The sequence below is a fragment of the Cervus canadensis genome, chromosome 4 (assembly GCF_019320065.1).
Source record: "Cervus canadensis isolate Bull #8, Minnesota chromosome 4, ASM1932006v1, whole genome shotgun sequence".
NCBI classification, from domain to species: domain Eukaryota; kingdom Metazoa; phylum Chordata; class Mammalia; order Artiodactyla; family Cervidae; genus Cervus; species Cervus canadensis.
Genome location: NC_057389.1, coordinates 82774701 through 82796395, shown reverse-complemented (window position 1 = coordinate 82796395; position 21695 = coordinate 82774701). Strand labels below are relative to the sequence as shown.

General features: G+C 33.8%; 1 protein-coding gene across 2 annotated transcripts in view; it reads right to left on the bottom strand.

The window, feature by feature from the left end:
• ADAMTS19 (ADAM metallopeptidase with thrombospondin type 1 motif 19) overlaps positions 1-21695 on the bottom strand; it is a 261654-nt gene that overhangs the window by 117437 nt on the left and 122522 nt on the right. For both annotated transcript variants that reach the window (XM_043465964.1, XM_043465966.1), the window contains one exon: positions 15508-15613. In XM_043465964.1, coding sequence (XP_043321899.1) covers positions 15508-15613 — 106 coding nt within the window. The remainder of the gene's footprint in view (positions 1-15507; positions 15614-21695) is intronic.

The window sequence follows — 21695 nt, the reverse complement described above, 5'->3', positions numbered from 1 at the left end:
AATCTGAGTGTTAAATTGGAATTTCTTCATTAGGTGGTAAGGACCAATATAGGTTTCTGAGCTGAAAATCAGAACCACAATTCAGTAACTTGAATCTGGTGAAAGTATGAGATGGATTAGAAAGATAAGGTGTTAAGGCAAGGTGTATATTGCAATAGTCTAAGCTGAAAGAATAAGGGAAGAGGGAATGGACTGATAGGATAACTATTTCAGATAAACAATGAACAGAATTTAACAAGTGATAATGGGAGGAGATAAGATGATAAAGAGTTAAAGATCAGTTTAAGAACAGAGAGCAATACTGATGCCAATAATAGAAATGCAGGGGTCTGAAGAAGTGTGCCATACCCTTGGTTCTACCCAGGCACACTTTACATCAAAGCACATAAGCAAATATCATTGATTTCAACGGTTTACTAGTTACAAGGCATCTGCGTTGTTGGTACTCTGGCAATACTTGAAAACTTTAGCAGGTGCCCCAAATATTCATTGCCTTCACGGAGCTAACTTTGCATAATTTTTGACTCATTAGTCTCAGTTCCAAAAGAATCTCCTGAATTAACAACTTAGCGGAAAAGTCACATCTCTAGGACAAAGTTGAATAACATATATTAGTTTTTTTCCACTTGGTTCAAACAAGCTAAACAAAATCCAAAATCATACAGGCATTTCTGGTCACTTAAAAACAAGTTCTGTGTGTTTATAATGACATAATTTATAAGTAATTTCCCCTAATTTATGTAATTTTATCCACTCATCTCTATGAAGTAGGCAATCTAATTACAGTATGAGATTCTTAATCAGTAAATGAATTTTATATGGTTAATGTAGTTTCTTTAACTTATAAAAATAACAGAACTCTGCTAGAACTTTTTATTTTAACACTATCTACTCAAAGTATAAACTAACATAAATGTGCTAAAGTTAAATTACAAAACTATATCATATACTGGTTTCACAACAAACAATTTTACCCACAACCTAAAGTCCATTGTATTATTTTAAGAATATAAACATATCTTAAAAGAGCAATCTTTATAATTAGAAACACAAAGCACTGAGGCATCAGATACTAAGTGATCAAAAATAAATACTATTTTATTAATATAAAACAGTAATCATTTTCAAGTCCTTATGATTATTTTTATGGGCTACTTATTTTTAAAGTAATGGGTAAATTTAACAATTGAAAAAAAGATGAGATGCTCAAGAATTCTAGTAAGCAAAGAAACCAATACAAATTAAATTATAATTTAACATGTGCTAAACTCAAAGCTGGTAAAATAAACTGTATTCACAAGCAGTCCTCTATTTAAATTCGGATAAACATTGCCACATGACCTCCGAAAATAGTACACCACTTTACACTCGAAAATGTATAAGAGTATCTGTTTCTTCACAGACCAACACTTTTCATTCACTTACACTCTTATTGAAACATCATTTAACAGCTATTTATTGAGCACAACTGAAAGATGTGAGAGATATAATGTTAAACAGCAAGGACAACAGACATAAACAAACAGAAAAACAAAACAAGGTGCAGCCCACGTCCTCAAGAGGGACAATCTCATTAGAGATACAGACATCAAATAACCATACAAATAATGTAAGCCTACGACTGTAAAAAAATTAGGGACAAAAACTACATAGAATTTATAAGAGCAGATATGAAGGCATTTAACCTACCCATGAAGTACTTCTCTGAAGAAATGATCTGAAAGAAGAGTAAGAGAAAAATGAGGGACGTGGCAGGGAGTTTTCTTGCCAAGGGAAGTACATGGTCTTTACACTGGGAGTAAATATGGATTTACCATGTAAATTCATGTAATTGGATAGTTGAAAGGATAATTGCTTTGTGATCTGATTGGCATCCTATGAATGACACTAAGATATTTTCATATATGCCATGGAAACATATCATTGGTTTATGTGGTAATATCCTTTGCCATTTTCCTAATGGCTCTTTAGTTATTTTGCAAATTTATTTTTAAGAGCTCTTTTTAATATTAAAGAAAATATTACTTTGCTGAATATGATTCAAATACTTGCACTGATTGTGATTTATCTTCTACCTGTTGTATTTCTTCCTTGTGTTGCTATTTAATTGCAAGTCACTAATTTTACACGTGTTCAAGTGTAAGTCACTCTGTCATGTCCAACTCTTTGCGAACCCATGGACTGTAGCCTGCCAGGCTCCTCTGTCCATGGAATACTGCACAGGAAAGAATACTGGAGTGGGTAGCTATTCCCTTCTCCAAGGGATCTTCCCAACCCAAGGATGAAACCTGAGTCTCCTGAATTACAGGCAGATGCTTTACCGTCTGAGCCACCAGGGAAGCCCAATTTTATGCGACTTTTCCTTACACATTTCTAGATTTCACACCAAGAATCACTGACATCCTCTATTAAAAGATTTTTTAAAAAGCCAACAAAACAAAGAAGAGAATCATTTTGGTGTATTCCGATGTACTGTCTAATATAGAGATCCCTGTTACTTTTGTTATTGAATGATTTGTTTCCGTCTACTGATTATAGGTGCTTTTATTATACACTACATTTCCACATCTTTTCGTACTTAAAAGTGGATTTTTGCTTACTCTCTCTTCCACTGACTTGTCTGCTTATTCAAACACCAGCACAAACAGCTTTATTTATTCTGAAATATATTAATATCTGATAAAAGTTCACCCTCCTCCTTCCCAGTTTTTACTTTTTTTAAACAAGATATTTCTCAGGTTGAGTTTTCCACATGAACTCTAAAAGCCCAGTGTGCTGCAGTCCATAGGGTTGCAAAGTCAAACATGACTTAGCAACCGAACAACATCACCAAAATAAAAAAAAAATATTGATATTTTGGGCAGATGATTATATTAGTTTATATACAGATAATAGTCATTTTATGATACTGATGTTCCTATCCCAAACCAAGAAATGTATTTCCATTTATTAAACCACTTTTATGACTCTGTATGGCTATAAATTCTTCTTTTTACAAGTTTTGTATTGTACATCCCTTTGTGAATATATTCCTAGGTGTTTTATCTTCTTAATTTTTATTTTATTTTTTGCTGTCTTCAATACAAAAGAATCCCATGGTGGGTGGGTCTGGTAGGCTACAGCCCATGGGGTCGCAAAGAGTCGGACATGACTGAGCGACTTCACTCACTCACTCACTACAAATGGATTTTTTTTCTTTCATTATAGTTTGCAAAAGGCTCTTGCTCATGTTTTGGAAAGCAAAAATTTTTTACAGTTTTGTAAAAAGCCACTAACATTTTCTTATTGCTCTAATGGTTTTTTTAGTAGATTGTCTCAAGTTTTCCATTTACACAAATGATAGTCATTTTGCCCCTCCTTTCTAACATTATATCTATTTTAAAATTATTAAATATTTTCACAAAAACAAATACATGCAATATATATGTGCATACACATTATACTGTGTGTGTGTCTAAATTTGTTATGCAATCTAAGTAATTTAAGTATTAAGGAGATAAATAGCAAGGTCCTACCATATATAGCACAGAAAACTATATTCAATATCCTATGATAAACCATGACAGAAAGAATATTTTAAAAAAAGAATGTACATGTATGTGTAAGGAAATGACCGCTGTACAGTTGTACTTAACACAACATTATAAATCAAATATACTTTCAACAACAACAACAAGCATTAAGGGAAACATTCACACAAATAGGAAATTTGAACAAGACAAATTCTAACATTCATGACCAAATTCTTTATCAGGTCTCATGCTTCTGCCTTCAAGAAGAAGGCACATAAAATATGTTCTGTTGTGGAAATCATTTCAATCTTGAAGGCCTACAGATAAGTCTCATATATTTTTTGTTAGAAGTCTCATCTGTACTGTAGCAGTCTTTATTTTACCCACAATTGGTTTCGAGAAATTATCTTAAGAAAGTGTTCAATTTTATTTTTACACATGTAGCAAACCAATCATACTATCTTATTCTTATTACTAGTCAATTTCTCTATTGATCTGCAATGACACACGGTCAGACGTCAGGTTTTCAAGAAAATATGGGCCTCTTTATGATTCTGCATTTCACTGGACTGTCTATGTGTGTAAATGTCAAGGTCTCGGCTACTTTAGTCTTTATAATAGGACTTCATTTCTGTTAGAGAAAGATTTCCATATTATTCTACTCCTCCTCCAGCTTCATGGCTTTTCCAAAAATGTTTTGGCTATTTTTGGCTATTTGCACTTATATATAAATGTTAGAAATAAGTATATTCACTGGAATTTCCATGAACCTCTAAAGTATTTATAGCAGAACTGACATCTGTAAGATATTTCATTTATCCACAAACAATTGTTATATGTCCACTGATACAGGTTTAATTTAATGAATTTTAATAGAAGTATTAGCATTTCTTTTTTTAGATTATGCTTAAGTATTTTGTGGTTTTTGTTGCTACAGTAGGTAAACAGTAACCTCTTTTTTTGATATTTTGTATTTTTGTGTTGACGCTAATTTCTTTATATCTTATATCCAATAAAATTGCTATACTCATCAACTAATTCTATATTTTCTGTGCATTATGTTTTTATACAGGCAATCATGTAATCTGCAAAGTAAAATAGCTTTGTTTCTTCATTCTCAACACTACATCTTTTATTTTTCTCCCATTCTGTACTGGTTTGTAGGGGCTTCCCTGATGGCTCAGCGGTAAAGAATCTTTCAGCAATGCTAGATATGTGGCTTCAATCCCTGCGACAGGGAGACCCCTGAGAAGGAATGGCAACCCATTCCATTGCTCTTGCCTAGGAAATCCCACGGACAGTGGAGTTGGTGGGCTGCAGTCCCCTGGGTCGCAAGAGTCAGACACAACTTAGCGACTAACCAACAACCCCAATAATATACTGGTTTGTACACTGCAGATGGTGACTGCAGCCATGAAATTAAAGGACACTTTCTCCTTAGAAGGAAAGTTATGATCAACCTAGACAGCATATTAAAAAGCATAGACATTACTTTGCCAACAAAGGTCTGTCTCGTCAAGGCTATGATTTTTCCAGTGGTCATGTATGGATGTGAGAATTGGACGGTGAAGAAAGCTGAGTGCCGAAAAATTGATGCTTTTGAACTGTGGTGTTGGAAAAGACTCTTGAGATTCCCTTGGACTGCAAGGAGATCCAACCAGTCCATTCTGAAGGAGATCAGTCCTGGGTGTTCACTGGAAGGACTGATGCTGAAACTGAAACTCCAGTACTTTGGCCACCTCATGCGAAGAGTCGACTCATTGGAAAAGGCTCTGATGCTGGGAGGGATTGGGGGCAGTAGGAGAAGGGGACAACAGAGGATGAGATGGCTGGATGGCATCACTGACTCAATGGACATGGGTCTGAGTAGACTCCGGGAGTTGGTGATGGACAGGGAGGCCTGGCGCGCTGCGATTCATGAGGTCGCAAAGACTCATGAGGTTGAACATGACTGAGCGACTGAACTGAACTTGTACCTCCAGTAATGTATAGAAGTAGATATAGAGATATATTTGTGATTTTATTAAGTTTATAGAGAATTTTTCTAATATTTGACCATTAAGAATGATGTTTCCCATTGATTTTGGTAAATTTACATGAGTAAATTATATTAGATTTTTTTTCTGTCTCTACTAAGATAGTGTGGTTTATCTAATTAACAGAATCTGTTAATCTGTTAATGAGGGGGTTAAGAGTTTTAAATGATAAATGACCTCTGCTATACAGATATAAAGTCAACTTTATTCTCTCGTATTAACTTCATTTATTTATACAGTGCTACTTTATTTTGAAAAAGTTTCTTAGCCATTGGGCATCATTCTCAGATAAGAAATGATCATAACTTCCCTCTTCATAAATGTCTTTCACTTAGTTTATGTCCTTTATTGATTATATTAGTACTAGACTCAAATGATGACTCTGGGGATGTTCTTTCATTCTAGAAAACTCAGATTTTTTAAATTTCCTTGAACCTATACTATGCCTGAACTCGTGTTTTCTTTAAAAAGATTCTAAACTGCTGATTCAGTTTTTTAAAATGGTTATACAGCTTTACGTCCTTCCATTACATTTTCTTAGAATTTTCCCACTTCATAGGTTTGTAACTTCTTGCCATGAAAGTATTCAGTGTATTTTCTTAGTATCTTTTTAATGTCTTTGTTATCTGTGTTACACCTCCTTTTCTCATTCCTAGTACTGTTGAATTATGCTTATTTTTTTATTAATTCTATTTTTGTCACTTTTACTTGCATTTTCATAGATCTAATCTTGGCTTTGTTCACATTTATTGCATTTTTCTTTTTTATTAGTTCCTACTCTTCCTGATTTCTTTTTTCTATTGTTTTACTTTGTTATTTTTCTAACAACTTAATTTGAAAACTTAGGGCATTAATTTCACCATAAGGTTTTTATGTATATTTAAAGTTATTCGTTTTCCTATTCATTTTCCTCTATGTAAGCTGTATTTTCTAAATAGTATATTTACTGTTGTTTAAACCTGAAAATTTTCTGGTTTCCTTGATGATTTCTTCTGGGATACATGCGTTTTTCAAAAGTATGCTTGTAAAAGTCTTAGTTTTCTTTTTGTTACTGGATGCTTAATTGTACTATGATAAAAAATAAATTCATTTGTATATTCATCTTTAGAAATTTGTTTAGACTTACAGAATAAAACAATATATGGTTATTCTTTGTAACTATCCAATAGGCTTTAAAAGATTAGGTATTCTTTAATAATTCACTGTAGGTTTTCTATTTGCCCAAAATTTTTCGTTGTTCAAATTTTTTCTATAAAGATCTTTCTGCTCACTTGATCTATCAGTCACATAGAGCTATGTTAAAAACTCCCACTATGATTGTAATTACATCTGTTTTGTTAATGTTTGCCTTTATACTTTGAAACTATGTCATTAGAATCTGGCTCATCCCAGACTCCCTGATGGATTCTTTTTCATGCCATATCCTGAAGCAAACCATCTACTGCCGCCTCAGGAGATACACATTGCCATGTAAGGGGCTGTGAAGCTCTGGCTTCCACTTCCCAGGGTACATTAAAACCCTCAGATCCTCCATCTAGCATTAAGACTTAGCCTCCTGTGAGTGAGAAATTCCATCTCTTTTATAACAATAGATTACTTCTATCTCTAGTATGTAAAAATTTTTCTTTCTGGCCCTTTAGCTTAACTATTTATTTAAAACATTTCTTTTTGGAATTTTCAGGTATTTAAAATGGGAAGAGAGATTTCAATGTCCTTAAAACATCCATTAATCCAAATCATAATCTTAATCCCAATGTAAATTTTTAATGTGAAAATCAATGCCAACTTACCACTTAGATATAACAATTCATTTCCTCAGGTGGATTATTTAATTCATTTCTAACAATCAGTACATTTATATAGTCAGCTGTTCTATACAATTTAGGAGGTTACGTATTCTATACATTTAATAAATTTATTAAGTTTCATAAATGTATCTTTATTGAGTAAGTACATTTTTAAGTACATACTATGTGCCAAGTAAGCAAGTACTACTGTTCTAGAGGTTGGAAATATAATACTGAACTAAGGAGTCAAGAATTCAACATATACATACAGATAAATAGATGCATGTCTAGAACTGGAAACATTTTATGAAGCAAATTAAAGTAGGTAGAGGAAGATAAGTGGGGGGTGTGGTTATTATGCTTTTAAGAAATGTATTCAGAAAGGTCTCGCCTTACGACACTTGAGCAGAGAACTAAAAAAAAATAATGGAGACAGTCATGTGACTGTTCTGAAGAAGGATATTGCAGGCAGAAAGAAAAGCCAAGGGCAGAGGATCTGTGCTTCATGTGTTTGAGTTACAGATAAGAGGCTGATGCATCTCAAACCCTGTTAGTAAGGACGGCAATGGAAGGCTTGAAGGGGAGGAGGCTATTCTCCTTGAGCCTTGTGGGCTATTTTAAGGACTGGGGATTTTACCAGTGAGATAGGAAGTTATGGAAGATTTTGAGCAATGAGGGCAGGTAATTTGTTTTGTTTCAAAAGAATCTCCCTGGCTCTGAATTGAAAACAGGCCATGGGAGGCAAGGGCTGAAAAATAAAGATCATTTAGGAAGCCACTGTAATAACCCAGAAAATAGATGATGACTTGGCCCAGAGTGGTAGTAGGAGATTAGTGAGAAGCAATCAGATTCTGGATATGTTATAAAGGTAGAGTCAACAGCTGATGAAGAGAATGTGAAGGGAGAGAAACAGAGGGCTCAAGGACTTTCATGGTGTCTGGCTGAGTGTCTAGAAGGATGGAGCTTCTGCTCATTGTGATAGGAAGACTTCAGGAGGGAGCACTTCTAGTGTGTGGGGAATCATTTCTGCATGTACATGCTGGAATAAAGTCCCGCTCCATGTAACCTTGGGTATATTTGAAACTACATGATATTATTTTAATAAAACTTTAACTAAGAACTTATTAAAAGTTTCATACAATAGCTGAAAATGCTCTAAAGAATGAGTGTGCATACACCTTTTCTATAATAATTTTTTATTAACATTCTATGCAAAAATTTTACTAAGACAAATACAATTATTACTTGTTATAATTACTATACTACTCACTTATTTAACATATATTTACTGATTGCCTAATATATATTGAGAACTATCAAATGGATTAGGAATCTCATGATAATAAAAAATAGGCATGGTTCATTACCTCCTGGAGCTTAAAACCGATAAAAAGATGAGTGAATGTACATTTTTAAAGAGATGACTTACAGAACATATCCTAAAGGAAAATGGCTTACTGATAAGATGTGTGAATTATGATCAGTAGGAGATAATTATCAAAGCTGTTCCTATCCTTGTAAGGCAGAGGGTGTGACATGTACCAATGTCATGCTGTGAAAAGAACCATGGTCCATTAGAAACACTGGAGAAACTCTATTGTGGCTGCAGTGCTGAGAATGAGAGGGAGCATAGTGTGAGGTATGGCTGAAGACACAAGGTTGGGGATCGATAATAAAGAGGCCGTCCAGAAATGAGCTGAGTAAGTTAGAAGCGCCCTTCAGCATCTCTGGCATAGCATAGTAGTTAACAACACAGGCTCTGGATTTGGACATCTACTCAGGCACTTATGAGCTGTATGAGTTTTGGCAGTCATCATTCCTAAAATAAGGATAATATTACTGCCTTCCTTCTTTTGGAGAGGAGGGCAGAAGTCTTTGGTCTCAATGTGCTAAGTCAGTGTAAAGTTTTCCTGTTCAGTAAATCTCCAGATACAGCAAGGTCAGAAAAATACCCACAGGGTTATGTTACTATTAATTATAGTTCATATTATTATTTCCCTGATAGTTTATATATTTTATAATAAAATATAAGACCTGGGGCTAAGTTTCAGTAAAAGCTTACCTGATATAAAAGGGGTTATTTTACTTTTAGTTGGAATTCACAGAGAGGGCTAAATTATTTGTGGCCCTAAAGAAAAAAGTACGTGATATGCATACATGGTACATATATGGTATATATTCATATTTTTGAGATATCATTTACATAACAAATTTAAAACACCACTAAATTATGAAAATTATATAATTTATATACAATCATATTATGTAAAGTGAAAGTGAAGTTGCTCAGTCATGTCTGACTCTTTGCAACCCCATGGACTATAGCCTACCATGCTCCTCTGTCCTTGGGATTTTCCAGGCAAGAGTACTGGAGTGGGTAGCTGTTCCCTTCTCCAGGGGATCTTCCCAACCCAGGGATCGAGCCCAGGTCTCCTGCATTGCAAGCGGATTCTTTACCAACTAGCCACAAGTGAAGCCAAAATACATGAGGAGAGAGATAATTCAAATAAAAACCACCTTTCAGGCTAAAAATAAAAATATCCCTCTCTCTGGCAACCATATATGACTCCAATGCAAGAAGGACAGAGTATGTAGCTGTTAGGTTACTAGGCTTCTCAAAGTGTGGTCTGGGCACTGGCTGCCAGAAGGTGTACTACAATGTAAATCAGCTACATCACTGTAGCATACAATTTAGTTCAATCAACTTTTTAAAAAAAAATTCAAGGCTTTTTCAACAAAGCCAGAAATGTGCTATATTCTGGCACAGCTCATCAGAGGCCACATTTTCAATATAAGCTCAGTTACTGAGCAGTTTGGGAAGATCCTCTGGAAAAGGAATAGACTATCCGCTCCAGTTTTCTTGGGCTTCCCTGGTGGCTCAGACGGTAAAGTATCTGCCCGCAACACGGGAGACCTGGTTTCAATCCCTGGGTTGGGGAGATCCCCTGGAGGAGGGCATGGCAATCCACTCCAGTATTCCTGCCTGGAGAATCCTCATGGACAGAGGAGCCTGGTGGGCTGCAGTCCGTGGGGTCGCAAAGAGTCAGACATGACCAAGTGACTAAACACAGCACAGCACGCTGAGCAGTTAATGAGAAAATAAACTTTAATGTAGAAAATTGTATTACATACACTAATGTAGATTCTAGATGACTTTCTAAATTATATGGCAATAAAGAAGAGTGAGATCAAGGGTGAAGGGAAGAAAATAGAAAAGAACTAGACAAAAATGTTTTCCTAATTGCAGCATGAGGAAGCACTTCCAATTGCAAAAAAAAACTATAGGAAAAAAATATGAGATTTGACTATTAAAAAAGAGTCTGCAGGTCAAAAACTGTAAAAGACATGATAAAACTAAGAGAACTAGGAAGCTCTTAACAATATAACTGATCAAAAAAGAATGCTCTTAACATCAAAAAAACTCTGAAAAATTATTGTCTATTAGCTTGTTTCCTCATCTATAAAAAGATGATAACAACAATAGTTAGTTCCAGACTTCTGTGAGATTGTATTAGATATGGATAAACTGATACAACATCTGATAATAAAAGACTTTTTAATTTTTATTAGATAGCCTTTGTCAATCTAATGTAAATATGATATTTTAAAACTTAAAAATATTGTGTAATTGTGCAGTTTAGAGTTAACACCACAAGTCTGGGTTGCAACATGCACATTCTAAAAAGGTCTAGGACTTGTCTTACTCTTTGGAGGAAACTCTAAGCCCTTGAAATATCCTGCCTAATAAAAAAGTATCTTCATTTACAGGGGCCCTGAGATATGCTCAGTAGTTAATACTAACAGCATGATTTGTGGTGGGGGACTTAGAACAGCTTGACCTCTGTAGGGAATGGGTAATCAGCCTTGCCTACATGACTAAATTCCACCAAAAACCCTGGATACCAAAGCTCAGGTTAGCTTCTCCAGTTGGCAGTACAATGTATGTGTTCTCAGACATTATTCGTGAGAGAATTAGCATTTTCTACACAACTCCACTGGAAAAGGACAAGAAGCATGTGCCATGCCAGGTATCTCCTGGGCCCTGCCCTATGTGCCTTTTTCCATGGCTGATTTTAATCTACATCCTTTCACTGTAATAAACTATCACTATAAGTAAAGCAGCTGGGCTGGATTTTATGAGTCCTCTTAGCAAATCACTGAACCAGAGAGTCTCAGGGACTTTCGCCTCACACAGAAATATAACCAGTTAACATATGCATAATAATTTACAGCTTGAAATCAAAGTATAATCTATTGCTTTAAGAAGTTTTGTTCATAGAGATGATTTAAGACAAAATATAGTGAACATGTGTATAGGCATATATTCAACAAACCCTGTCAAAATTATGAATAATTTCCTAAGGTATTTTTATTTATAAAAATAAAATGTAAGCCTTCATCAGAGTAAATTAATGAAAGTCTTATCCATATCTCATAATTATAAAAACATTAAATAATAATCAAACATTCTAATGTTGAAATTTTTGGTTATAAGAAAAATAAACACTCCCTTGATCTATCATTTAGAAAGGAAAATAATTTTGGAAAAGTAATCATAAAATATTGGTATAAATCAGTTATTTCCTCTTTCTTTGAACTTACACTTTTTATATCATTACCTATAATTATGACAAGTATTACTTACATTACACATAAAATTATAATTGGTAACTTCCCAAAGGAAAAATTTAATAGATTTTTGCAGACATTAAGATTCTTTGGCAATCGTAAAAGGATTTTCTTTCCTTTTTTTTTTTTTTGTTCACTTCAATTACTAAAATTCTCACCCTACCAGCAAGAGTCAGTTTTATTACTTGGTGGCCCATATTGACTTTTCCAGCTATATGTGGAATTGCTCTGGGAATTTCTAGAACTCAAATTCAAGGCAACAAACATAAATACATCCATTTTAAATCAATTTAGAGACATTTCATATGTGAATGTATTTTTGAATTAAAAAGTTAAAATGGAATCATTCTGCCATTCTTAAATTATGGGTTGAAAAATTAAATGATCCATTTCTGCCTATAGGAAGTATATTAGAAGAAGTTATAACTAAAAAAAATAAGTAAATAAGAACTAACAGCTTCACTTAAGCAGCTTAATCTTAATTATGCCTCTAAGTAAGAGAGTTCTGTTGGTGTGTTTGTGTGTGTATTTGTGTGTGTGTACACGTGCACATGTAAGATCCATATAATTATGGAACATCTATGAAAACTTCCCCTATCTAAGAGGCTATATGTACATGAACATTGTTTTTTATTTCTTCTTCCTACATGTTTGTTTCATTGTGTTTTCTATTTTACAGTGGATGATGATGTAATTTATACAGATGAACTTTCTGCTGTTTGTTCTTTTGTTCTTTATAAAGACATCATTATTCTCACTGCTATTGTCTCCCACTCTCAAGCATCAGGAAAATTTTTAGCCTATACTTTTGAGACAAACACTGCTTACTGGTAAGGAGAATTTTTAGTAACTAAGTAGTTCAACATATATCACATGTCCTGGTATTAATCCATCAAGTATTACACATACCTTTGGCACATCTCTATTGATTTTGGGTGCAGCTCTATAAAAGTCAAATAAAATAATATTTTACTACCATTTTAGCCATTCCAACCTCAGTTTCTGCTCATAAACCAATGTTTCTACTACATAAAGCTGAAGTGGCATTTCCTTAAATCATATCATATAGTTTTTTAAGTAGTTATATGTTCTTGACCAACCTTTTGCATGTTAATAAAGCAACTTGCACTGTGGTTTGTTCATTTAATTACTGTTTCTCCTACATTTTAGAATATAGCACACATCAAAAGAGATTAATTTTATATGTACACTTTTATAATGTAAAATTTCTTTTTAAAGTGAACCCTCTAGTATTCATGGTACTTGACAAAATCATTAATGTCTGTTTCATTAAAAGGTAATCAGCTACCAAATTGTTAATGCATTGCTGAAGTGAAAATTTTAAGTATTCAGAAATTTGCATTTAGTTTATAGGAATTATATTTATAATTAATTTTCCCTAACTTAAAAATTTTTTAATAACTTTTTCTTGCCTCTAAACACTATTTCCCAGCATTTTTCATTCAAATGATACGTGTGGTTTTTTTCCTATTATGATTAAACTGAAACATCTTTAAATTATAAAATCAGTACTGGAATTAAGAATCTAAATTCTATAATTCCTGGTATCAAATACTGAATGAAGTCACTGTATTGTACACTTTCCCTAAAGGATGATGATTTCCAAGTATATTTATCTTTTCTTCTTTTTCAAGTAACAAACCCCTCATATATCCGAGAGCACTCAAATGACAACTGAAAGACTGCATAAGAGAAAATGAAAGTGTTTCTACACATTTAAAAACAATGACATCAAAAAACCAACCACTGCTGATAATGACCTATTTCTTGCACTAGGTTATGGGTACATGCAATATTTGATCATTTATAGGACTATATAATTATGACCTGATCATTTTTACATATTCCAGTTTACTTGACTAAAAAAGGGTCTTTTTAAAATAAAAACCATTAAGTCTTCTGTAAGTTTTCATCAAAGTTTTCCTTTACCAATCAAATTCCACTGCCAACTCAAGTTTACTCAACTGTCTACAGAGTCCAGCTCTATGATGAAAACAAAGTCAGCTGGATGAATGGTAGCAAAGTGCTGCCGCCTGTGATGAGCTGGGGAGGATGGGCCCAGCCTAAAGGGTACAGACGCTACTCAGCTCCAAGGAATGGCTGCCATATGGGACTGTGCGTCTAATGCTGCCAGGTCTGGAAATTTGAATTTTTATGTCAAATTTATACTTTTTAATGTTGGCAACTGATTCAATTTTCGAAACACTGCAGCCAAACCAAATATGTCTTTGACCAAAGAGGCCTCCATAAAGATCACCTCCCTGAATAGGGCTTTGGTAAATCTGAGTTCAATTAAAATACTTTTCATTTGTGCTGCCGATACTGCTAGCACGTAGAGAAGCCTACAGTCAAAATCAGGTCTGATTCCCTAACCTACACCATTCTACTATAGTGTATTTACTGTAAAGTAGTGAAAGTCTGAAAGTGTTAGTTGTTCAGTTGTGTCTGACTCTTTGCGACCCCATAGATTGTGGCCTGCCAGGCTCTTCTGTCCATGGAATTCTCTAGGCAAGAATACTGGAGTGGATTACCATTCACTTCTCCAGGGGATCTTCCCAACCCAGATTCTTTACCATCTGAGCCAGCAGGGAAGCCCGATTTCCATAAATATGGTCTATTTCTTACGTCATTTGAATCTCAGACTTCATAATACAGGTATTATCCCCATTTTATTGATAAGGAATTCAAGATCTAAAGACAGTAGACAACTTAATGAACAAATTCAGAATAGTATGACCCGAGTTAGATGATATGAGTTCAAATCTTTCCTCCAAGATAGTATTTTCATAATTCTGGGAGGGTAAATAACCCCTCTATACTTCAGGTTTCTTCTCTATAAGATGGGTACTCTAACAGTCTATTTCACAGGGAAGTTGTGGGGATATATAAAGCATGTACAAATGTGTCTGGCACATAGCAAGACTATGTAAGTGTTGCTATCACACTTATTATTGCTATTTTTATTATCTGTAAAATGAAACCCTTGCTTTGTATGAGTTTTAAGTGAGCTAATCTATGTACAATGCTTAGAATTATGTCTGAGATGTACTTAATGTTCATTACACATGAATTGTGTGTCCAGTTTAATTCTCTTTCAAATGCATTACTCCTAAAAGCTCTCTGCTGGGTAATAACAAACAGGAACTATCAGAAGTTGAAAGCATTTTTATTTGTATGTAGTGTTTTCCTTGGATGCTTGAATAATGCATACTTTTTTAGTGTCATGATTACTGCAAGGTTTATATCATTTGAAAATGTGTATTGAAATGAATCATATGCCATGTAATGACTGTTCTGATGAGGATTTTAATAATGTAATAAGATTTTATTCAAAATATCAGGAATGGTTAAAATAATCAGAAAATACTCTTCAAATGTAAATGATCTTCTCTCCTTCATTTCCCTAATTTTAAAAATCTTAGGCTCAAAACAAAAAAAAATGGAAAGATATGCAGGCAATTCGATAACTCAAATTACAAGGTTATATGTTAATATATTAGCATAGCCAGGATTTTTACTTACTTGTGGCCCATTTCATGAGCAATTGTAAATGCAAGGTTTAAGCCATTGTCTTCAGCAATAATACATTTTCTCTTTTCACTACACATTCCACTCAAGTAAGCTATACCTAGAAGACACAAACATTAATCATCAAATGTCAGAATTAAAGTGCAAATATTTATGTTTGGTATTAATAGAAGAAAATAAAAATGACAGTTTTCACCCTCAAATATATCTATTAAACTGTGATATCCAGCTCCTATAAATAATTTCAGGAGAAATATATATATGTCATATACATATATGTCACTCAATAAACCGTTAATAGTCTTTTAAACCTCATATTTTAGATTGAATCATTTTATCAATTAATTATATAATTCTCCAAGGAATACCATAAAAATACATTTTACAAATATCACTTTTCATCATCATGTAACATAGTCACAACTTCGAAAATGTAAATAAAAAGCAATGATTATTTAAGCATTTCTCAAATCTTGAAATCTCATTTCAAAGAAATACCCTAAAATAAATTACATTTAGAAGATTCTTGAACTCACATTTATATTCTGAGTTAGTAAAATTTTGAAATTTTATTTTGTGAAATATCATTTTAACTAATGTAACTTAAAAAGCATCCACGGTACTTGGAAAACTGAAAGTCTTTCCTTTGATAATTCCTTAGCTAATAAAGATGATCTGACCCAGAGTACATGATACTGAAATATTATTTAAGACAAAAATTTCAGCAAAACATTTGACCTTTTGGTTTAAATTATTAGTAAAGATGACAGTATATGAAATCACTTACACTGATTTATCAAAGATTTATATACTATTTTACTAATTAAGACATATACTTCAATAAATATTATTTAATACAAGGAACTATAATCATCCAAGAGTATATTTCATGTTTTCTCAAGTAAGATATCTGTTATAAAAAATATATTTTTTGAATTGTTTGCATGTTCTCTAATTTTCATCTCCTTTTAAAATACATGTAACCTCATTTTGTGAAAAAAATTAATGGACAGGTAAAATGATTTGTCAAAGATCACATGACTGTCAAGGATGAATCCATCCACCAGCTAATTTTATTTTGCTTTTGATTACAATTGAGAGCACACTAGTGAAAGATGTTTAGCTGAATGCGGTGACTTTTCTCTCTCTTCAGAAACCTGAAGAATAATTAAAGGAATAATTAAATTTAAATAAAACGACAAATCATCTTGACCATGTTTTGGGGAGAGAAGATTCAAGAAGAAAGATGGACTGATTTAGTGGAGCCAAAGCCCAAATGATAGGAAAGGAGGAGTTTATGAGCACAGTAGAACCCTAGAGAGGCTCAAGACTGAAACACACAAGGTTTGAGGAGAGGCATTGCTGGAGGGTTGAAACTGGAGATTAGTTCAAAGTATATCCTTAACTACTCTTTCAGACCTTCAAGCTAATGTCAACGCTTGGTATCCACTGGTTTTCAGAAAAATGAAGATATATTTGTTAGGCAAAATGCAGTATATACATGTTATTTAAAAAACAGAACTAGAGAAAGAAATGGTCAAGAGATTAAGTATAAAGATGTTATTTTCTCACTGTATTTAGAAATTAAAATAGATCTTACAGACATTCCAAATCCACAAAGAGAAGAATAGCTTCTCTACCAATAGACAGGTGGATGGACATATGAATGGATCGGTAGATGATAAGTCCTACTTAATTTGGCTTATTAAGGCAATTGAAATTACTCTATGATTAAATCAAGATAAAGCAGAAGGAAAGATGAAGGCAATAATGAGCAGAAGGAAGAAGAGAAGGAAGAGGTGAGAAACATTCTTTTAACTAGTTCCACTCAACAATAAGTGAAATAAAAACTTTTAAAAATTCTTAAACATAGTGTGAATATTAATGCTAAAGTGAAAGTTAGTCACTGAGTCGTGTCCAACTCTTTGCAAGCCCATGGACTGTAGCCTGCCAGGCTCCTCTGTCCATGGGATTCTCTAGGCAAGAATACTAAGGTGGGTGGCCATTGCCTTCTCCAATAGATCTTCCCAACCCAGAGATCGAACCTGGGTCTCCTGCATTGCAGGCAGATTCTCTACTGTCTGCGCCACCAGGGAAGCCCTGAGAGTGATAAGGCATGGTCTTATTAAAACAACAAAAGATGGAAAATCAAGATTTAGGAGTAACTGAACTTGTGTCCTACCTGAAGGGAAGAAGAGGGGTGTAAAGAAGGGAGGGAGAGGTGCGAGAGGAAAGTAAAGCATTCCCTCTTAAAAGGATATCAAAATTCTCTTGAGCATTTTAAGACTTTTAAAAACACATAATTTGAGATTAAATGTTCTGCACAAATTCTAAATCAAGCTCAACTATAATTAGCATGCTGATGACCACTGTTTGGTACAAAAGTTCCTTTAGGATGGCCATATATTTCATCATGTTTTTCACAACTACATATTTCATCACCATATGTAGATTAAAATTCAGCCAATGTGTGTTGTCATGTCATATATTCCTTTGCTATATGGACCAGTACATATCAAATTTAATCATCTTAATAAGTTTTATATTTCTTTACCCATACCCATTCAAATATATTGTTCCCAAATGAAAATGGTATTGTCACTTGTTTTTAAATTCCTGTATTTTCTCCATTATTCTTTTTCTTATATACTTTCCCATATTTTTCTGTAATATTACTACATTGGCCAGGATTTTCAATGTACTGTTGAAATATCTGTGGTATTGAGCTCTTCATTTTCTCTGCTGACTTTAGGAGGAATGTTTCCAGTTTCACAATGGAAGATGATTGCTACAGAATTTTGATAGATATAGCTTATTAAGTAAAGGAGCTTAATTTCTAACATTTTTGTATGTCTAAGTGAAAACGAGAGGCAATGTTATCTGAGGCATGGGTCAAAGGTGAATGGGAGTTGGAAGTACTTTTTGGAAAAGAAACAGGAGCTTGGAATAGCAACTGAGACAAACAGGAAAGACAGCCGATGAAGAAGTCAGGAAATACTTAATGTAAATGGATCAGAAAGTATATAGTTCTGCTGTGGATGGAGAACAAGAGCCTGGGGTGGTACTAACATGCCCAGTTGAATGGTATACCACCTAATTGCTGACACAGAGAAGGTTAATGTTTGGATGAAATCTGGGCTGAGGTTTTGTCGATCAGGTATAAAGGAAGAATCCCAGGGTGTAAGAGATGACAGTAAAACTTAGAGTAAGAGAAAAGATAGAACTTGCAGCGGCTCTATGCTTGATAACTAAAGAGGAAGGGTTGGAGCCAGATCATTAAGAATGAATACAGTGGTCAGGAGAATGGAGTCATCAATGAAGTAGAAGAAGAAACACTTTCCAAAGAAGTATTGGAGACTGTGATACGAGATGGATTTAGGGATTTTTAGATTTCAGAGCTCAAATTCCTAGACACGACTTAGGTATTGCCATGAGGGTAGAAAAAGGCAGAGGTAGAGGTTGAGGTCAAAGAATCTTTAAGTAGTGCTCAGGGAACTGATACCATGAACATGAAATTGCACGTGATCACAACTAACTCAGGAAAGTGGGAAACATAGCCAATATCCACAGGAAATGTGGGCAGGGATCAAGGAGATAGATGAGTCACAGTGACAGTGAAGGATATGATGGCAGAGATCAGAGTTTCAGCTTCGAATGGTGAGTTTTTATATGAGGATAGGAGAGATTCTGACTTAGAATCAGCAGTGGGAAGCAGGGGGAATCCAACAGGTGTAAAACTTTGGTATCTTCCCAGAACCAGCCCTGCAGTACAAGGATGAGAAAGAATAAACAGTGACCTCTCCGAGGACACTAAATTCTGCACTAGGTATGGGAAATCAGTAACTATTGTATGGGCTATTAAAACATATGGTGACAAAAATGATCTTTACAATATACAAGACATTTTATACTCTAAGATATTTTATGAAATAAAATTCAAATATTGATAGAGGAATGATTACAACTAAGAGCCAAAAAATCCAAATCACCACATTTTCATTGAACAAAAAGACCACATAAATATGCTAAATCATTAATAGCAATTATATTATGTAAAGTGATTATAGGTAATTTTTCTTCCTTTTTTCCCATTTTCCAAGTTCATGTGTTTAAAATAGCTTTACAGTGAGAAAATTAAAGACAGAAAATGATACTCATGTCTATGAAATCTGAACAGTAATTAATACAATGTCTTCTACATCAGAATGTAATTTAACAACCAAAAAAGATCCTCTCCATCTATTCTCCTTTTACTCAAGTGTAAAGTCAAAATCTTCAACTAAGTTTCTAATAAATTTGAATTTCATTGTTCTTACATTTGGCACACCAAGGAGATTTTCTTTGACTTGAAAGTTATGGAGAATAATTGTAACCATGACTAATTTAAATGACTTGCATTATTCTGTTTAAAAGCCCTTGCTTTTCAGTTCCTTTCAAGAACCCACATGTTTCCTATTATAATAAGGGGTAGAGGTTAGGAGGGGAAAGGATTTAACACAGCTGTTATTTAAAGATAGATATAACACAGGCCCTTTTAAAAGCACTTTTTCAATATAAAAAATTTATGAAAAGACAGAGGAAACCAAAACAATTTCTAATTTCTCAACTAAAAATTACTCAAATCATGCACCAGGAATAAAGAGAATAGCACATCTGAAAACAAAACACTGGACATGATATGATACACCTCTTCAAGATAATCAGAAACCTTTAAAACCTCACAGGATGCATGTTATAATAACAGACTAATTAGAAAATCAGTGTTTTTTTAATTTTTAATTGAAAACTAATTACTTTACAATATTGTGGTGGTTTTTGCCATACATTGACATGAATCAGCCACGGGTGTACATGCATCCCCCCATCCCAAAACCCCTCCCGCCTCCCTCCTCATCCCATCCCTCTGGGTTTTGAGTGCCCTGAGTTTTTATCTGATCAAATGGGTGTATCCTACCAAAAGTAAGTCTTCCAGCTGCAGAACTGTTGCTTTTAACCGGCAGGTAAACCACCTCAGTTCAGAATCCGAGCTTTCCTGGTACAATCCTAGTAAGTTATTTATCTTGTGATTGCACCCTATGAGGTGAATTATTTATCCATGTGTCCTACTGTTTCTTGAATCCTAATGTAATGTAGTATGTGACAAGGACCAAAGGTACATACTGAGCTCTGCCTTCAGGGGTATAAGCTACAAAAACACACATTTAAAAATGTTATCACTGAGACATAAAGACATACATAGGATATTATGGGATAATTTTTTAAGACACTGATTGGGGAAAATCAAAGCAGGAAACAATTTCAGAGAGGGAAACAGGTTGGTGGTATCACTGAGTGGGAAAAGGTGAGTCAGGGAAAGAAGTGAAAGTTGGGTATGGAATTTCTGAAGAAAGGATTGATTGTGGAAAAGGGTAAGCAAATTCTTATGGGAATTGATGTTACTGATAGAGGGGAAGCTTATGTTCTTTAAATGTGCAAGCCATGTAGTACATCTCTGCATCAGCACAGTATCTGCTATATTCTTAGTAAGGGGTACTTTAAAGGAAGTGCATAGAAAGATTAATATAAAATATGATTTGATTGAGGGCTTTGAATAAAAAAATATAATTTAGAAGAAACAAATGTATTTCATCCACAAATTAGAAAAAATTTATAACTTAATAATGGTGCCCAGAAAATGTAAAACCCACTTACACAATAACATTCAAATTGGGCTTTGGACATATTTTAAAACAATAACTTGCCTTACTACTTTGCAAATTATCTGCCTCTTTTCCATTAAAAGACAAGATGATCTAGGAATATAAAATTATAAGTATTTAAGTTGAGTTTAAAATCACTATAGTTACAAAGGTATTTAAGAATAGGCTTCCAGATCCTCTTAAATGTTTAAGTAATCTATAACATTCTTAACAGTATAGTTTCTACAAATACTATGAAAAAAGTGACTTCTAATAATAATCAAAAACAGTATTAGTTTAATAAAAAAGTATAACAGGCTCTGTGGTCAAGTAAGGCAAAATATTGTTTAGACATTAAAATGTTGTTTGTATGTTCTTATATCATGGGAGAATGAGACTCTTTTGTGAAAAACACATAGAAATGCCAAATAATATGCAATATACAAATTTTTTAATGTATAGCTAAGGTTGGTGTAAAAATAATTCCAGGTACAGGAACAAGCT